Genomic DNA, 16607 nt, shown 5'->3' with positions numbered 1-16607 from the left:
AATTTGAGTAATTTAAGTTACATCCAAGTTGATTGTACTTGAAAATTTAAGGCAGCCAATTTTTTTTACAGTACATAAAACAATAATTTGATATAGTTGACTGTCCCAAATGATGTCTTTAAATTAAACATTCTTTTATTAAATGTGCATATTCCACCATAATACAAAATATACATGATATTATTTTACAGAGAAAAATTTCACTTAAAATTTCCTTTGATAGATGTAAACCATAATGACAATGTAATAGGAAAGAAAAAAATTCTGTGCTTATTTTCTGATAGCTATTATTTTATTATTTTCTATTTTAAGGTAAGTGAAGTTGCAAAATTGTTGTGACAAATTAAATGCAAATTGTTTTCTTTTATTACATTACATTATATATTCTAATAATTAATATGGTGAAGTTGCAAAATAGTTGTAGAATAGCCAAAATTGTTAAGTCCAACCAAAATCCATAAATATTTTAAGTATTGCATTGTTGAAATGAATACATTTTTGGCTAATTGTGATTTTGTACATTTTTGATTTTGCACAAATCAGTTTAGTGTTGTACTGTATGTATTGAATCGGCTGGTTTCTTGACTGTTCAGGGTTGTCTTTCCACCTGACCGAGTGAGATCGCACCTGGCTCCAGTTCAAAAACTCTGCAATATGTGTGTGTCCTTGTAAGGGCCCAGACTACACAAGAATCAACAAGCTTAACAGAGAGCAGCGTCGGACATGAGGCATTTACTGGTAAATACACTGCTGTTCTTCTTAATTCCTCCACGGTTAACAACCCCGACAGCTGTAGATGTGTGATCAGGAAGAATCTACTCCGAAAATACTTGTGAAACAGGAACTATGCCACAGATTGATACTCTGACCATTGTACGGCAGGCCTTGTTCGGAGGTAGTCTAATTTTTTATACGAACACATTTTGTAATTTGTTGTTGAAGATTGTAACTCTGGCATTTTTTGGTGGCTGTTGAATAACTGATAGCCGTAAACGACCTCTAAAGTAAAGACTCGATCAACGATTGCCTGATACTACTTTTATTTCAAAGTTGATTGTATCTTTTTTTTTTTTTTTAAACTAATCTTTATCTTTTTATAAAAAAAAAAACGAATACTCTACATGGCATTAAAGCAGTCAGAGGTTTGCTTGTAAACTCGTCGTCTTCAGTTTCTGCTTTAAACGTGTACTCATTTGAAATGAACACAACTGTTTATTTTTTATCTTTATGGATAGTCAGGAGGTTGTGTCACCATTAGTCTCTCCACATTTAGCATGCCTACATGCAGCCAAACACACACACTGGTGGAGAGAGAAGTACAGAAGGAGGGACATTCTCAGCCCTCCCTCAGTGTGTATTACGCTTTGATTGGTTTGTTCCAGGTGCTGGTGGTGAGCAGCAATTGGCTAAAACCACAACACACAACTGCCCCACGTGAACTGAGCTCGACCTTCAGAACCATAAAATGTTACATTCCTTCCACATGTTTCGTCCTTAAAAGGATAGTTCAGTCAAAAATGTTCTGTCATTTATTCACTGTCAATTTGATCCAACCCTGTATGAGTTTCTGTCTTCTGCTGAACACAAAAGAAGATTTTGAAGAATATGGGTAACCAAATAGTTTACGGTAGCCATTGACTTTCAAATTAGTTCAACTATGGTTACGACTATTGTTATAGTTATAGTTATAGATATCTTCTTTTATGTTCAGCAGAAGAAAGAAATTCAGTAAATGATGACAGAATTTTATTTTTTTGGGGAGAACCATCCCTTTAACGCATGAAATATGTCAAACATATGAGACAAGTATATGCTTTTCACAAATTTGAAGCAAAATATTCAATTTGATTTATATGATTTGGTTTAATGATTGATGACGTTAGTTTACATGTGCGTTAGCAATGCTTCGATCAATAACTCGTTTCTGCTTCTTATTCGCTTATTTTTAATAATTCTGTGATAACAGAGATTGTGTACTCTTTCAGAAAATGCCTAATAATGGCTCCTATAACAATGAAAGTATGGATTGCTGGACAATTCTGACAATGGCAGGGAAAGAAAAAAATTGCATTACTTGAATGGAAAATGAAGGGAACTTTTAAAATAGGCCTATTGCTATTTCTGAAGTAAATTACTATTATTATTTTGGTCTCACTATTATCTACACTCATGGTGTATTATAAAACACTTGTGCTGCTATTGAGGAGATAGAGGTGTGGTGGGACAGATTTTGGTTAGATTAGAAGCTTTTTGAATATAAATATCAAACATATACAGTATGTACACAATAAGTGCATTGTATAAAATGATTAATTGAAATGTTGGTACATAGTTAAAGACACTTAATATCAAGTGGGACCATTTACACTGTAAAAAAAATAAAATAAATAAAAGTTGTAACTAATTTTACAAGAAATTGATTTTTCAGTTTTTCTCCTTCAATGTTTTTTTTTTTTTTCCAGAAATTTCTGAGTGAAATTTGTTTCGAAACCAAATTCTTTCACTGTACATTATCTAGGATTTTGAGATGTTAAACATAAAACTGTCCATCTCAGATTGACGGAAGATCATTAAATATGATTCAGTTCCTCACATCCTTAAATTGTGCAAGTCCGTGCTGAAATACAAATGTTGGTCCTTTTAAGTATATTTCTCCTTCACTCTTTCAGACTCTTCCACGTCTAGCCTCCCGGGCGTTTAGCACAACAGTCCGGCAAATGAAAAACAAGGTGCCGGAAAGTCAGAAGGTTTTTCTGGTAAGACAAGTTTAGTCCAAAATACACTCCTATACATAAACTATTAATCAGTTCAGATGGAGTGTGAATTTGCACAGAGATGGACATGAATCCAATAAACTCAGCAATAAAAAAAAAAACGCCTCTGTCCTGTATAATTTTGAAGGTTACTCTGTATGCATAAACCATATTGCAAGTGTTTTTCATACTGTCAGCATCAAAAACATGAAGCATCTACATATAGTTATACAACATCTTAGGAAAGTGCTAAGACATTTATTAATCTTTAGTAAACATTATGTAATAACTACACAAATAGTGACTAAAAGAAATATGTAGTAAGTTAAGGTAAAATAAATACATTACGAATAATTAAAAATATTTTAGTAGTATATCTGATTGGAAGAAACACTTTTCTGTCTGCAAAGATTACTTCTTTTCAAATGATACATATTTATTATATTTACAGGAGGATAACGGTCTGCCTATCCACATTAAAGGAGGCACCACTGACGTCCTTCTGTACCGTTTGACGATGGCCATCACAGTAGCAGGTACAAAACCATACACAGTAGATGGTCAATCATGAAAACTTCATATAAAGGTTCATATAAAGTGCATACCAGTATTAAGATAAGTCTCCTTTTTCTTTGTGATTCTGTTTAGGCACTGGCTTTTCCTTTTACTGGTTGCTGTTTGCCTCTTTCCCCAAGAGTAAAGCATAATAACTTTAAAGCTACATGACGCTGTACAAATCCATTTCATTTCAAATACCTTGAACATTAAAGCACATATATGAAAGATGTATGTGTTAAATCCTACAAATGGGTCTCTATCATTGGGTATAGTGTTTGGTCACTACAGTATGCACTACCGGTCAAAAGTTTGAGGTGTGTGTTTTGTAAGATTTTGTAATTTTTTTTAAATAAGTAATTGTCTTTTTAAGGGGTCCTTTATGCTCACCAAGACTGCATTCATTTGATCAAAAAATACAGTAAAAACAGAAATATTGCCAAATATTATTACAATTAAAAATCTATTTTCTGTTAAAATCCATTTTCTCCAGTCTTCAGAGTCATGATCCTTCAGAAATCATTCTAATAGGCTGATTTACTGGTCAAGAAACATTATTATTATCGATGTTGAAAACTATTTTGGTATTTATAAAGTGTGACCAATATTTTTTGTGAAAGTTGCGATACGTTTTTTCAGGATTCTTTAAATGTTTTTACTGTCAGTTTTGATCAACTGAATGTGTCCTTGCTGAGTAAAAGTAATATCTTTCAAAATCCAAACATTTGAACAGTGGTGCATCACTGACACGAATCAACAATAAGCACTTGGCGCCACCTACAGTCCCTAGCAAAATATGGCTGAACTTTTAACTTGACTTTTATATAAGGTTAGTGTTGTTCAGATATATTTTAAAAATGTTATGCCATAACTTAACACATTTCTATATGAAAAAAATGTTCAACAAACAAATTGTGTATGTGCCACAAGAAAAGCTCACCATTTTTTTAAAGCTTCTGTCCAAAAATATCAAACAATACTTTGGGTATTATGCAAATTGCTTTAATAACATTCTTAGAAAGTTAGTTACATTTAATACAGAGATGAAAAAAGCCCTTTTTTGCTGGTTTTGGCACAGCATGCATAAGTGCAGTAAGGTGAGGTATCCATGCAGCATTGGAAGAATTAAGACATATTTTTAAATTTCAATATCAGAAAATCAAATCCAGTTTTTATCAGGATTCAGGATAAAGTGACAGAACTTTTAAAATGCATAAAATCATCATCCCACAAGGAATCTAAAAATCTCTGAGATAAAAACATTTGCGTCTATTAATCCTTCATAAAATCCAAACCCTTCTAATAATCCAAAACTTGTGAAATCTTAGGGATACGTCTCTCTCACAACTGTTTTCCACAAATTGTAATGTTTGACAATTTAACACTGGGCATTATGAAAGTTATTATGAACTCTTTCACCAGCACGAAAGCCTGCAAGTTATAATTACACAACAAAATGAACTAATCAATTCAGTAAATATTTTTTAAAATTCAGAATGCACATATACACTACCATTCAAAAGTCTGTGGTCACTAAGTTGTTGAATTTTTTTTTTAAATAAGTCTCTTATGCTCACTAAGCCGGCTGCATTTATATAATTAAAAAATACAGTAGAACAATAATAGTGTGAAATATTATTGGCATTTAAAGTAACGATTTCGATTTTAATATATTTTAAAATAGATAACGTCATTTATTCCTGTGATCATTTCTCCAGTCTTCAGTGTCACATGATCTGATTTGCTATTCAAATATTTTTTTCTGGATTTTCTGGTGAATAGAAATTAAAAAAAGAATTACATTATTTCAAATAGAAATCTTTTGTAACATCTTAACTGTCACTTCTGATCAATTTAAGGTGTCCCTGCTAAATAAAAGTATACATTTCTTTCAAAGTCCAAACTTTTGAACAGTGGCGCGTCACTGACATGAACAAACAACAATAAGCACTTGGCGCCACCTACAGTCCCTAGCAAAGCATATAACATTACTGATCCAAACTTTTGAAAGGTAGTGTAAATCATTTGTCAATGTGAAGTTTTTAGACATTACCAGTGCATTAAAGTCCTGTAAGACATACGAAGGCTTATCCCGTCATGCTGTCCAGTGTCTTCCCATATTCCTTCCATTTTCTGAGACATGGATGTAGAGGCATGCATAGTTGGTATAGAAGCTTTCCCATGATGCTCTAGTCTAGCGCAAGAAGCGGATGCTCATCTTGTGATCAATGTTGACCTTCTCCAAAGACTGATACAATATAAAAAACAGGTCGAAACACAACTATTAGCAATCACATTACACTGGCGCTTTCAAAAGCCACCAATGCAGAATTTTAGCCGATACCTTACGAAACTCCTCAAAAGATATTGCGTCATCACGGTCTAGATCTGCCTCCTGAATAGTGCGGTCTGCTATGCTCTCCAGCTGCTCTTCTGTCACCTGCATCCCTAGCATGTCCCGGAGAACCTGTCAATCAGTCTGCTGTCAGTCATATCCAGTTTGTGAGAAGACAGCAGAATGAAGAAACCACTGACCTTTAAAAGCTCATCTCTGGAAATCTTGCCATCCTTGTCCTGGTCATACAACTGAAACGCAACTACAGGAATGAAGAACCAGGTGAGATGAATCATTTCAATGAGAAGTCATTTCAACTCAAATCAATATTTCACGTCGATTTTTTTTTTTTATTAATTAATTTGGTAAACATCAATGTAATTAGCAGGATATTGCACTGTCAGATGGTCATTATCATAAAATAAACCATTCCAATATATCTCTCTGTTATTGACCATCTGAGCACATTATCTCTATAGTAACATCATCCGATCCATTCCTGAAAGGATGTGGTTAATCTACCAGGAAAATGGGAAAGCAAGCATACATCTGAGTTTGTTGATCCTGCTATTAATCGGTTCAGGAGAATTGGGGTCTTTGGGTCGGTCCTTGTCAACAGGCCGGAAATGCGCCAGGATCTTCACAAACGTGTTAAAGTCCACGGTTTCCTCTCTGAGAATGACAAAATTATTATATCAACAAGATACAGTCACTGTTTATGAACTGAAAAAGAGCTTTTTAGAAATGTATTTACGCATACGTGCCGTCTTTCGGAACTGATTTCCAGATAACAAACTAGATTTAACAGTCTAAACAAAAGGCAAATTGACTAAAAAGTTGTTTAAGGGTGGTGATATCTGAAATAATAGCCTAGCACAGTAATAGGTCAGCATGAAAGAAATACTTAAATAGACAGTTCGGGCCTTGTGTTAGACAGTTAAGAGTGCTTAATGTTAGATTCCAACATTCAAGACTTCGATGTTCACATCAATTATTTGATATCCTCTAAAATATTACTTTGTACCTTATGCCAAGATTCACTCACCCTGGGGAGAAGAAGGCACTAATTATTCTGTCTCTTATGGGGTTCATTGCCAGCTCCTTTATGGCTTCAAAATCCTGAGGGCTATGTGAGAACGAGACAGGAGGAATGGGCAAATATTTTTTAGTTATAAGTGAAATCTTAACTGAGGTAGTGTCATCCTGGATAAGACATCGGTCTAAACATCAGGCTCACCAGAGATGACCTCGTCCTTCTTTATCCAGAACTTTGAAGCGATCATACAGACGAATAATGTGGGTAGGCGAGACTGAAAAAGTGAAATCACATATCATGAATTATGTTTCACTGAAGCCCTGTAGCATCATGACTCAACAAATAACAAACAAGTGAATCAATTCCAATGGACCATATACAAATTGAATTGACCATTTAATCAATTCCCCTCTAAAACAAACTTCATGACATTCACTGGTGCATTTTTATTTCTAGATTGCTCGATACACACTATTTGTGCAATACCCAGTGTGTATTTGTTTATCGGTGGTTTGCAACTGTGAGTAAATCTCATGAGCTAAACAGCTGTCACGGTCAATCTAGGACAGTCTTTGCACATGCACCCGAATGTTTACCCAAACTTTGAGATACTTTTATCGAACAGATGTAACCGAATGTTAGTACAAATGGCAACAAATGTGCGGGATACAATTTTTATTTGATATCGTTGTTTAACTTAATCGTTCAAGCGCGACAATAACCAAACGCAAGTAATAGCTAAAACACAACTGTAACGTTAACTCACAGCCCGTTTCTTGCACCAACTCCTCGACGTTCGGGATTTTTAAAAGGGTGGAGCTCGACGAACCCATTTTATTTCGTTATGTCTACAGCATTTAAATATTTATCCCATATCCAGATAAATGAGAGCAAAAACGGATGAAAACTAAGAAGTCACGACATGAAAAATGAAAAATTTGATTTTAAAAGTTGCTAAATGTTAACGGGATGTTTGCACGCGCCGCTGGTGTCTCTTGTGCTTGCTCGCTCAGAATAATTCATGCTCTGTCCTCTGTACACAGATTACAACGCCCACTAAACGAAATTCGATTCTTTTGAGTCGAATCTTTTCAATGAATCCACGTCTGAGCGGTTGAATGATTCATTTATGAATTGGACTGAATCAGTACAGTGATTGAACCGAGAACCGTTTGTGTTCGACTTGTATATAATAACAAAATGCCAAAAATGTTATTAATAAAAAGTAATTAAAATATTTTTTACGGCCTGACTGTCAAGTCAAGTCACCTTTATTTATAGCGCTTTTTACAATACAGATTGTCAAATCAGCTTCACAGTGATATCATGAAAATAATAAAACAAGTTTATTTCTAGAAGAAAACTGCGTCAATGTCCACCTTAAGGCAGAACAATAATGAATATTAAATGTACCCAACTAAGCAAGCCAAAAGCCAAAGCAACAGTGGCAGTGGCAAGGAACCAAAACTCCATCAGGTGACAGAATGGAGAAAAAACCTTGGGAGAAACCATCAGTAGGGTGCCAGTTCTCCTCTGGCCAACAAAGGAACAGTGTATGATTCGGGCAGCATTACAAGTCAGATTAGATCAGAACATTTAGAGTATTTATCTATTTCCATCTGTTTGGAAGACCAAGTATTCACGCCGGTATGGAGACGAGTTGTTGAGGATCAGTGCCGATGGCTAACGTGTTGATGAGGCTGACACTTAAGGATGAGTTGGGATGGGTCCAGGCGAAGGTCCACCATAGAGGGTCCACCTAGTAGAGCATTACAATAATTTAGCCTTGAACTACAGTAATATTTCCGCATTTGTCAATGAGAGCATATGGCGTAATTTAGATACATTTTCAATATGGAAAAATGCGGTTTTACAGATAATAGACATAATTTTCAAATGCGAGATTAAGAGAACACCCAGGTTCCAACCGATGATGAAGCCATCAATTGTTACACGGTATTCTTTATTACGTGTGGAAGTTTTTTGTCCAATAACTAGAATCTCTGTTTTTACAGAATTTAGTTGTATCTAGCAATTTTAAGGCCTCTCTGTATGCGATCGAGCTCTCCTTCCACGAAATCTGAAATACCTCTAGTTTAGTTTTCTTCCAGCTATGCTCCATTTTTCTGGTTGTTCTCTTTAAGGCCTGAGTGTGCTCGTTGTACATATTGTACAGCTCGGCTGTATTCATATTTTATCAACATTTAAACGTGCAAAAACTTTTCTTGACAAAACAATTATTTTTAGCTTTTGTTTAAGAGATACATGATTTTTACAAGTGAATTCAGATGCAGGAAGTGACAATAAATGTTCTTGAAAATAAAACTAAAACCGTAAAAACAGCAGTGGGCCTGTCCAAATACCCACACGTCGACATGTGGTCTTGGTCACTGACAAACGCGTGCACGCAACAGGAAATTAGTGCAAGATTGTCCCAGGTCTAAAATGGTAAAGCGAAGTGCAGTTCAAGCGAGTACAACACACACTACTACCATAGACGGTATAGAATGACTACTACCCATATGCTATTACTCACGCAACACAATGCACCATTTCGGAGGGGTATTAGAGGCTAAAGCGTATCCCGTAATTCATTGCGTTCAGGAACTGACATGACCCGAATTTGTAGAACAGTGGTTCTCAACTGGTTTGGCCATGGGGCCCACATTTTCAGTGGTCATATAAGCCGCGACCTTTCTTTTTTTTCTTTTCTTTTTTTTTGGACCTATACAACTTTTTAATGTTGTCATTACATCTGAATATCAACATTTGTGAAAAATTGTTAGTCAAATCAGTTTTGAGATTAATTTATCTAATTGTGTGTCTCATATGATGCCAGCAGCCGGAACTTTGAGATTGCAATAGACTATAATGTGTTAAGAGCTCGATGAAGTAGGCTATTGGGGAGCTAAACCATTTAATGCTTTGTAAATAATCAGCAATATTTAAGCTTTTTAATAGGGAGCCCCCTTGTCAAAAATCCTAAAGTATTCCAATAAGAAAATTGTAAATATCATACATGAACAAAAAAATCCAAGTTCAGCTTTTACAAATTTCCCCACAGTCTCAGCACAAATTAATAATAAACAATTTGAAGGCAAAAAGGCTCTGGCACTTTTACAGAATGTCGACAGAGTCTTTTTTGATACACTGGATGGCGCCAGAGCCTTTGTACTTCTGCATCTTTGCGTTAGTTATCAAAATTAAGAATGTCTTGACAATGTGTGACTGATCTGCGAGCTTGGTCTGGCCAGTTGCTTTACAGGCAAATTACTGGGGAAACTCTAGGCTGCAGATGACGAAAGGATACTTGTTCAGCACAAGATCATCGTCATGTGGGAATATTGAATGAAACAACAGCTAATTCTAGGCTTATGTTGTTTTTTTTTTTTAAAAAATCCAAAATTGTATCAAAATGTAATCAAAACTGGAACATAAAAACACAATCACTGCCAGATGGTAACATGTTGAATATCAAAACATGTTAAATATCTCAAAAGGAGAGAGAGAGAGAGAGAGAGAGAGAGAGAGAGAGAGAGAGAGAGAGAGAGAGAGAGAGAGAGAGAGAGAGAGAGAGAGAGAGAGAGAGAGAGAGAGAGAGAGAGAGAGAGAGAGAGAGAGAGAGAGAGAGAGAGAGAGAGAGAGAAACATTTTTACCAAATTAAAAAAAAGGCTCAAACACAAGCCCTTCTAGAATTTCTAGTAATGGACAAAATGATGACCTCGAACACAAACACAATAAAGGCCAGAAGAAGCTTTGTCTTATGGAAAGTTGTCATATAGCAATTTCTGAATGAGAGAGACACTTTACCTCTTGGCACACTTTTCACTGCATGCGCTTATAAGGAATGTTTTTTTGCTCTAATAATGAGTTTTGACATGTGGTGTTGGTTTAAGCAAACCAAGGCTAGATGTGATGTCTTAAAAGGAATACATTTGCTATTTTCATATTCGATCTGGATTCTGCTGTGGAGCTTAATCATTTAAAAGCTATTCATTTTATTACATTTGTGAAAGCCATATGCTCTAATAAAAAATTCATAATTGTCTTTCCTCAGGTAAAATGCAGTTTTACAGTTGTGAAGTTGGCAGCTGAAAAGTTCTCTGTGAACTGAACTTATTCATTCCCTGTGGACTTAATTATGAATACATTCCCATTGGAAGCCATCATTATCACCAATGAATAGAGGCCTTATATAATTCCCTTGTACAAACACTAAAGTAACTGTCACCTGGAACGTTTTGCAAAGGGAATTTGCAAACTTAGATTTTAATTCCAAACAATGACATTTCATGTTGCATTATAGTTGCTTGCTTCTAGAACATATTACTAAAGTAAAAGTGTTGGGGGATCTTACGTTAACAATTCACTTGCTGAAAAATTTCATCATGTCAAAAAATGTCAACTGACCAGTTTGTGCTTGGGATATTACGCCGCATGGGGATGCAGGGACTTTCATGATGTTTTTGCATATTTTCATGATGAGGACACAAGTCATAGATGCCATTTGTTCATCATTATGTTGCATTATATAACAGAGTTAAAATTACAAAACAGTTCCTAGGTGATTTTAAAACAGGATTTGGTTAATTTTATTGAAAATCCTTCTTTCCAAACATTCATTAAATGTGTTTAATTCAAGGATGGTTTGGTGCCAAATGGAATATTTGTAAATACACTGGTTGCAGAGGGAAACATCTATGATGTCACCGACCTTGTGATGCAGGTTAAGCACATTATAAAACCTTGCCTTTGCATGGCAATGCAACTGGTTAATATTGAGCATTTTAGTGAGCACTTTTTTTTATTATAAAAAAAAATCATACCCTCATGGGGGGCTCAAAAATGCGCCCCTTTTTCCAAGTCAACATAATTGTATTGACATATTAGAAGAGCATACTATAAATGTTTGTGCACTCCTTTAAAAAAAGAAAAAAAAACATTTCACCATTGGGGTAGAGCAATTTCCTCACATGGTTTATTCTCAAAGCACAAACAAAAGAAGAGTTTAGCTTTGGAAACTCCATTAAAACCTCATCTGACTCAGTGTATATTTCTGCCTGTCATCTTTAAATGTGCAATCTCAATCCACATGGGGCTTGAGACAGGCTACATTTATAAAAAAAAAAAAAAAATCAAGGTTCCAAAAGGAGGTTTTCGAAGTGATGCCATTGAAGAACCATTTTTGTTGCAACAAACAGAACCTTGTTGGTTACACGTATATTCAAGGTTCTTCATGGTACCATTAATTAATGCCCATTAACAACCTTATTTTAAAGGGATAGTTTGTGTGAAAATTATGTCATTCTGTGAATGTGCAAATAAAAGCCTAAATTCAATCTGTTCATCATATAAAGTGATGTCTCTTCAGAAAATTTGGACCAAACTGCTCAATTCATATGGATTTGTTTTATGATCTCTTTATGAACCTTTTGTAGAACCATCAAAGTGGTAGTGTAAATGGAGGACCAGAAATCTCACAGATTTCATGAAAAAATATCTTAATTTGAGTTCCAAAGATGAATGAAAGTCTGGATTGGAATGGCATGAGGGTTGAAACACTGCTTATATTGGCATAAATGAGCAATTAATCTCCATTTTCCTTGGCTTGAAATTCTACTCAACTCTTGTGCCATATATACACAAAACTGTCTTTCTTACAACATGGATATAAATAATCGAAAATGCTGGCAAAACCCACACAGTGCTTCCAGGATGCATTGCTCAGAGACTGCTTGTTCCAGATATTTATCTGAAAGAAAAGCAATGCTCTTAAAATCACATCCTTTGTTTACATTAATCCTGACGTATTCTCGAACTAACTGTTTTGAATGTGAAATAGTTTGTCAAGCGGCTGTTTTTTTTTTGGTGCGTCAGACAATCAGACAAAGAGTCATTAGTATGACCATCAGGAATGTCCCATAATATAGGAGAAAACTAAGATATAAATCATTGCATATATATATATATATATATATATATATATATATATATTATTTTTATAATAGTAAATATATATTATAATAAATATAGTAAATAAAAGGATAAAAAGACAAATTATTTCCATGTTTTTTGCCACAAAATTATTTCATTGTAAAAAATCATTTTATATATATATATATATATATATATATATACTATATTTATTATAATATATATTTAATATATTTATAACAATTATATATATATATATATATATATATATATATATATATATACATACATATATAGTAAATAAAAGGATAAAAAGACAAAAAATGTCCATGTTTTTTGCCACAAAATTACATTTTATTAAAATTTTATCAGGAAAATAGTTAAGCAACTTAAAAGCCACATTAAATTTCTCACTAGCAATGTAAAAACTGCACTATTCTTAAAGCAGATAAGTTTACTGGTAATTCTTAATTTCTCTCTCTTTCAATCTTTCACTAACTGCATTAATAACTGCATTATGCTATCAGTGACTCAAGTCTCTGTCAAAAACCTGACAATGTTTTTAAATGCAACATCTGGACAATGTATTTTATATTTTATTATGTTATATTGAACTATTTTATTATATTTAAGCATAGGTTACTCCCCTGATTATGCATGAAAAGGAAAATGACGTGATTATTTTGTTAGCCTATATTTATTTTTCTTTATTTGCTTGTTTTAAATGTGTTTATAATATCACATTTAATACTAACATTTAATTAGTATTATTAAATAAACCACAAAATACTATTTTGCGGTTAATAGAAAACCAATAGAAAAATCACACTTATTATGTGTGATTAAAAAATGCTTATTGTGTATTACTGGAGCCATATTTTACAAAAGTATTATTTAACAACCTGTTTTCTAGATCTCTCAATCCTCATTTCCTTAAACTGTTAAACTTGACATCACATTATTCTCTTTTCAGCCAGATGTGAGTCATGCATACAACCCACAGTAAATAATTCACTCATGACACAGGGATTTGCCTCATGGAGAGTATCCTTACAGCAACTCAGTAATTCAATGAAACTACTACAATGGCCTTGTTGAACATAGACCTACTGGTTCAGCCCGCAAAACATGAAATGAAACTTTAATCTAATGGCACAAAGAATCAGCCATTGTTTGGAACTAGGAAAGCCACCAACAGTTTACCTGTTGAAAACTCTTCTGTTCTTTCCATCCAGTTTAATTCCTGTAACCCATACCTCTTTCTGTTTTCACCTACGCTTGGAAATGAAAGTGGTTTGGATGATTGATATGTGCTAAACATGACATCTTTTGGAGTTCACACCACAAAGGTCATCATAAAACAATACATGGTAGGCGGTAAATACAGAGAAAGGAGACTAAGAAAACACCAACCTACATTCTACAATTCCCATTTTAGCGAATTATTAACACAAAAAGAATGTGCTTTAAATAAAATCGTTAAAATTGTGAAAGTGAAAGCGTGTTATATAGGTATAAGCACCAGGCCAAAGGGAAAGGACATATTTCCTGTCTTCCGGACATTAACAACTATGTTGGAATGCAGAAATTATGTCAAAGGTCTTTTGTGCAAATGTTTTTGTTTTCTTGGGATATTCCAAGCTCAAACAAAACACAATGCCATTGTCAAACCCCTAAGTTTTAACATTTGATCTAACCGATCCCACACTCAAGGGGATTTTGTGAGGTGTTGAAGGTGAACCTGTCGAGTCACAATGACAAACTCATTTTGGTCTACCTGGGTATTTTGCCAATGTTCTGAGAATAAATCCATCTTATTTTTAACGTAAAAGAGTGGGTGAAGTGTGAAAAGGCTTCCGGTGTCATTTTCCTTCCAGTTAATTACTCACCTTATCATTTCACTTCCAGTTATTTTACCTGTACAAATCCAGTCCTTTATGCTGTCTTCCATTGTAAACTGATAATTATTGTATTCATTTATACCGTAATAATAATAATAAACACACTGGTTTGTATCACAAATAGCTTTACAGTTTACTGCACTTTGTTTTAGCTATTTACGTATAGCAAATAATGAATCAGAAGTCTTGTGCATTCAAAGAAAATATTGCACTTGCATTGCAAAATAAGGTTAAAATCTATGGAGATATAAAAGACACAAACTGTAAAAAAAAATATGATTTGTAATCACATTTTTTTATTTTGTCAAATCAACTTAAATTATTTACGTGGTTCAGATAACATAATATTTTGAGTTTCTGATGATAAAAATCAATCTCCTTCATTGTATCAACTCAATTTTTCCATTTCAATGAACTTAAAATTTTACGGTTACTTAGCCAGGTTACTTCATTTTATAAGTTAAACCAACAATAAAAATATTTTCCTGGTCTTGATCCCCTCTCTCCTCCATTATTCTGTCCATTAAAGGTAAAAAGGCCCCTCTCATCCCTAATAAAAGAGGAATAGGATGTAATCAGTGAATGAAAAAGGCACTCATCTGTTGCTCGACAGGTTCAACTGCATGTGATGTTTACCTTAACAATAATTTCACAATTTCCTCATCTAATGACCTTAGTGAAACCAGACAGGTGACAAATATTAGGCATCGGCAAATGCAAAACTGAAACTAAATAAGGCAGAGGTGTGTGGAGAATGGAGATGTTAAAAAGCACAAATGTTCAAATTGTTCTCCAATCCAATTAGAAAATAGAAAAAAGAGGCACCGTGAAAAAAAAAATGCTGTAGTATATTTTCAACAGATTGCGGTGTGGAGAATGTGCCCGGAAAAACTGGAAAACAACCAGCGTCTCATTAGTGCAGAACAGGTTGACGGGACAGGGCTCTAATTGCTGAAATTACTGAAGGCCTGTGTGTGTGTCCTGTTCATGTGACTCAAGAAAAAAGTGACTCTGTCAAGAAAGGGACCAAATGTGAACTTTATTGTGACACATAATAAGAAGAAGAATATTTACATCTATAATTATGATATAAACAACTGGCCATCTTAGAATTTTACATTATGATTTCAACTTTTGTTGTGATAAAGTTAGCGTGCAAATGCCTTTTCCCTCTGACTCGTGTAATCACGAAAATCATTGGCAGGGAGCAAAACAGCTTCCAATGATTAAACATTTGGGAAAATGGCTTATCTTATTTCCCTTCTCTCAAAAGCATGAATAGGGGAGGGGATTTACATGCTTTGTTTTACTGTGCGGAAAATAATTTGGTGTGGAAAAAAAATTCCCTCAAGAAATTGCAAGTAAATTTCACAAAGAAACACAAAGTAGCACATTTAATTCAACATGAAATTCTGTGGTAGAAAGACTTGTAAGATGTTCTCCAATAATCTTATGCAGACAAGAGGCGTTGGATCCAAGTACAGTAAACATTTATTGAAACAGGACAACCGAAATGATACCAAATAAGGAACAAGATAAATCCAGGGACATGAACAAGAAGCTACAACAAACGCACACGATACAACCATATATTGGCAACGCTAAAGAGAAACACTGTGAATAAGGTTAACAAGATAACAAAGTGAATAAGGTTAACAAGATAACAATGTAAACATTGATAACAGAATGGCTAATATTCATGGGAACGCACAAGGATAACCAAGGGAACTAACAAGCCACACCTGGGAGAAACACTGAAGATCTTCAACATATGGCATAAGACAGGAAGTAATAGCACAAAAGTATACTCACACAAGACAGGGGAACACAGGCTGAGATCATGACAAATCTTTGTTTTATTTACTGTTACAACTTCGATCATTTTTTACAATGTAGGATTGATTGATTGATATATTTTTTTTATATTTAGTTATCTAATATTAATCATATCTCAATGTATTAATCAGATCAATCTCCGCCTTGTTTTTCAGAGCTGTCAAAACATGAAAATCCTGACATAAAAACTGTTTCTTTCCCAGGGCAGTAACTTCTGAGCAATATGACAACTAGACCTCTGTGCCTTCACTTTATT

The 16607-nt window shown here is 34.2% G+C and overlaps 2 protein-coding genes across 2 annotated transcripts; one reads left to right on the top strand and one right to left on the bottom strand.

The window, feature by feature from the left end:
- The first annotated feature begins 593 nt into the window (after positions 1 to 593).
- On the top strand, positions 594 to 3560 carry cox7a1 (cytochrome c oxidase subunit 7A1). Its single transcript, XM_039671290.2, has 4 exons — positions 594 to 738; positions 2670 to 2756; positions 3205 to 3289; positions 3402 to 3560. Exons 1-4 carry the CDS (start codon positions 724 to 726, stop codon positions 3458 to 3460), a joined length of 246 nt encoding a protein of 81 aa, XP_039527224.2. The 5' UTR covers positions 594 to 723; the 3' UTR covers positions 3461 to 3560.
- A 734-nt stretch (positions 3561 to 4294) lies between these two features.
- chp2 (calcineurin like EF-hand protein 2) lies at positions 4295 to 7720 on the bottom strand. The gene is made up of 7 exons (XM_039671291.2): positions 7446 to 7720; positions 6881 to 6953; positions 6689 to 6769; positions 6191 to 6315; positions 5844 to 5905; positions 5653 to 5775; positions 4295 to 5556 (listed from the first exon to the last, which is right to left on the bottom strand). Exons 1-7 carry the CDS (start codon positions 7510 to 7512, stop codon positions 5503 to 5505), a joined length of 585 nt encoding a protein of 194 aa, XP_039527225.2. The 5' UTR covers positions 7513 to 7720; the 3' UTR covers positions 4295 to 5502.
- Positions 7721 to 16607: the final 8887 nt, after the last annotated feature.

Source organism: Pimephales promelas, chromosome 16, assembly GCF_988280905.1.
Source record: "Pimephales promelas chromosome 16, fPimPro1.hap1.1, whole genome shotgun sequence".
Classification (NCBI taxonomy): domain Eukaryota; kingdom Metazoa; phylum Chordata; class Actinopteri; order Cypriniformes; family Leuciscidae; genus Pimephales; species Pimephales promelas.
This window is presented reverse-complemented; position numbering and strand designations above follow the sequence as displayed.

Excerpts from the sequence above, each read along its gene's own strand:
- cox7a1 (XM_039671290.2), top strand. Across the intron at positions 2,757-3,204 it reads AAAGTCAGAAGGTTTTTCTG|GAGGATAACGGTCTGCCTAT; the intron begins GTAAGACAAGTT and ends TTATATTTACAG. Across the intron at positions 3,290-3,401 it reads GATGGCCATCACAGTAGCAG|GCACTGGCTTTTCCTTTTAC; the intron begins GTACAAAACCAT and ends GATTCTGTTTAG.
- chp2 (XM_039671291.2), bottom strand. The coding sequence starts at position 7,512 with ATGGGTTCGTCGAGCTCCACCCTTTTAAAAATCCCGAACGTCGAGGAG. Across the intron at positions 6,954-7,445 it reads GTTGGTGCAAGAAACGGGCT|TCTCGCCTACCCACATTATT; the intron begins GTGAGTTAACGT and ends TCACTTTTTCAG. Across the intron at positions 6,316-6,688 it reads AGTGCCTTCTTCTCCCCAGG|AGAGGAAACCGTGGACTTTA; the intron begins GTGAGTGAATCT and ends TGTCATTCTCAG.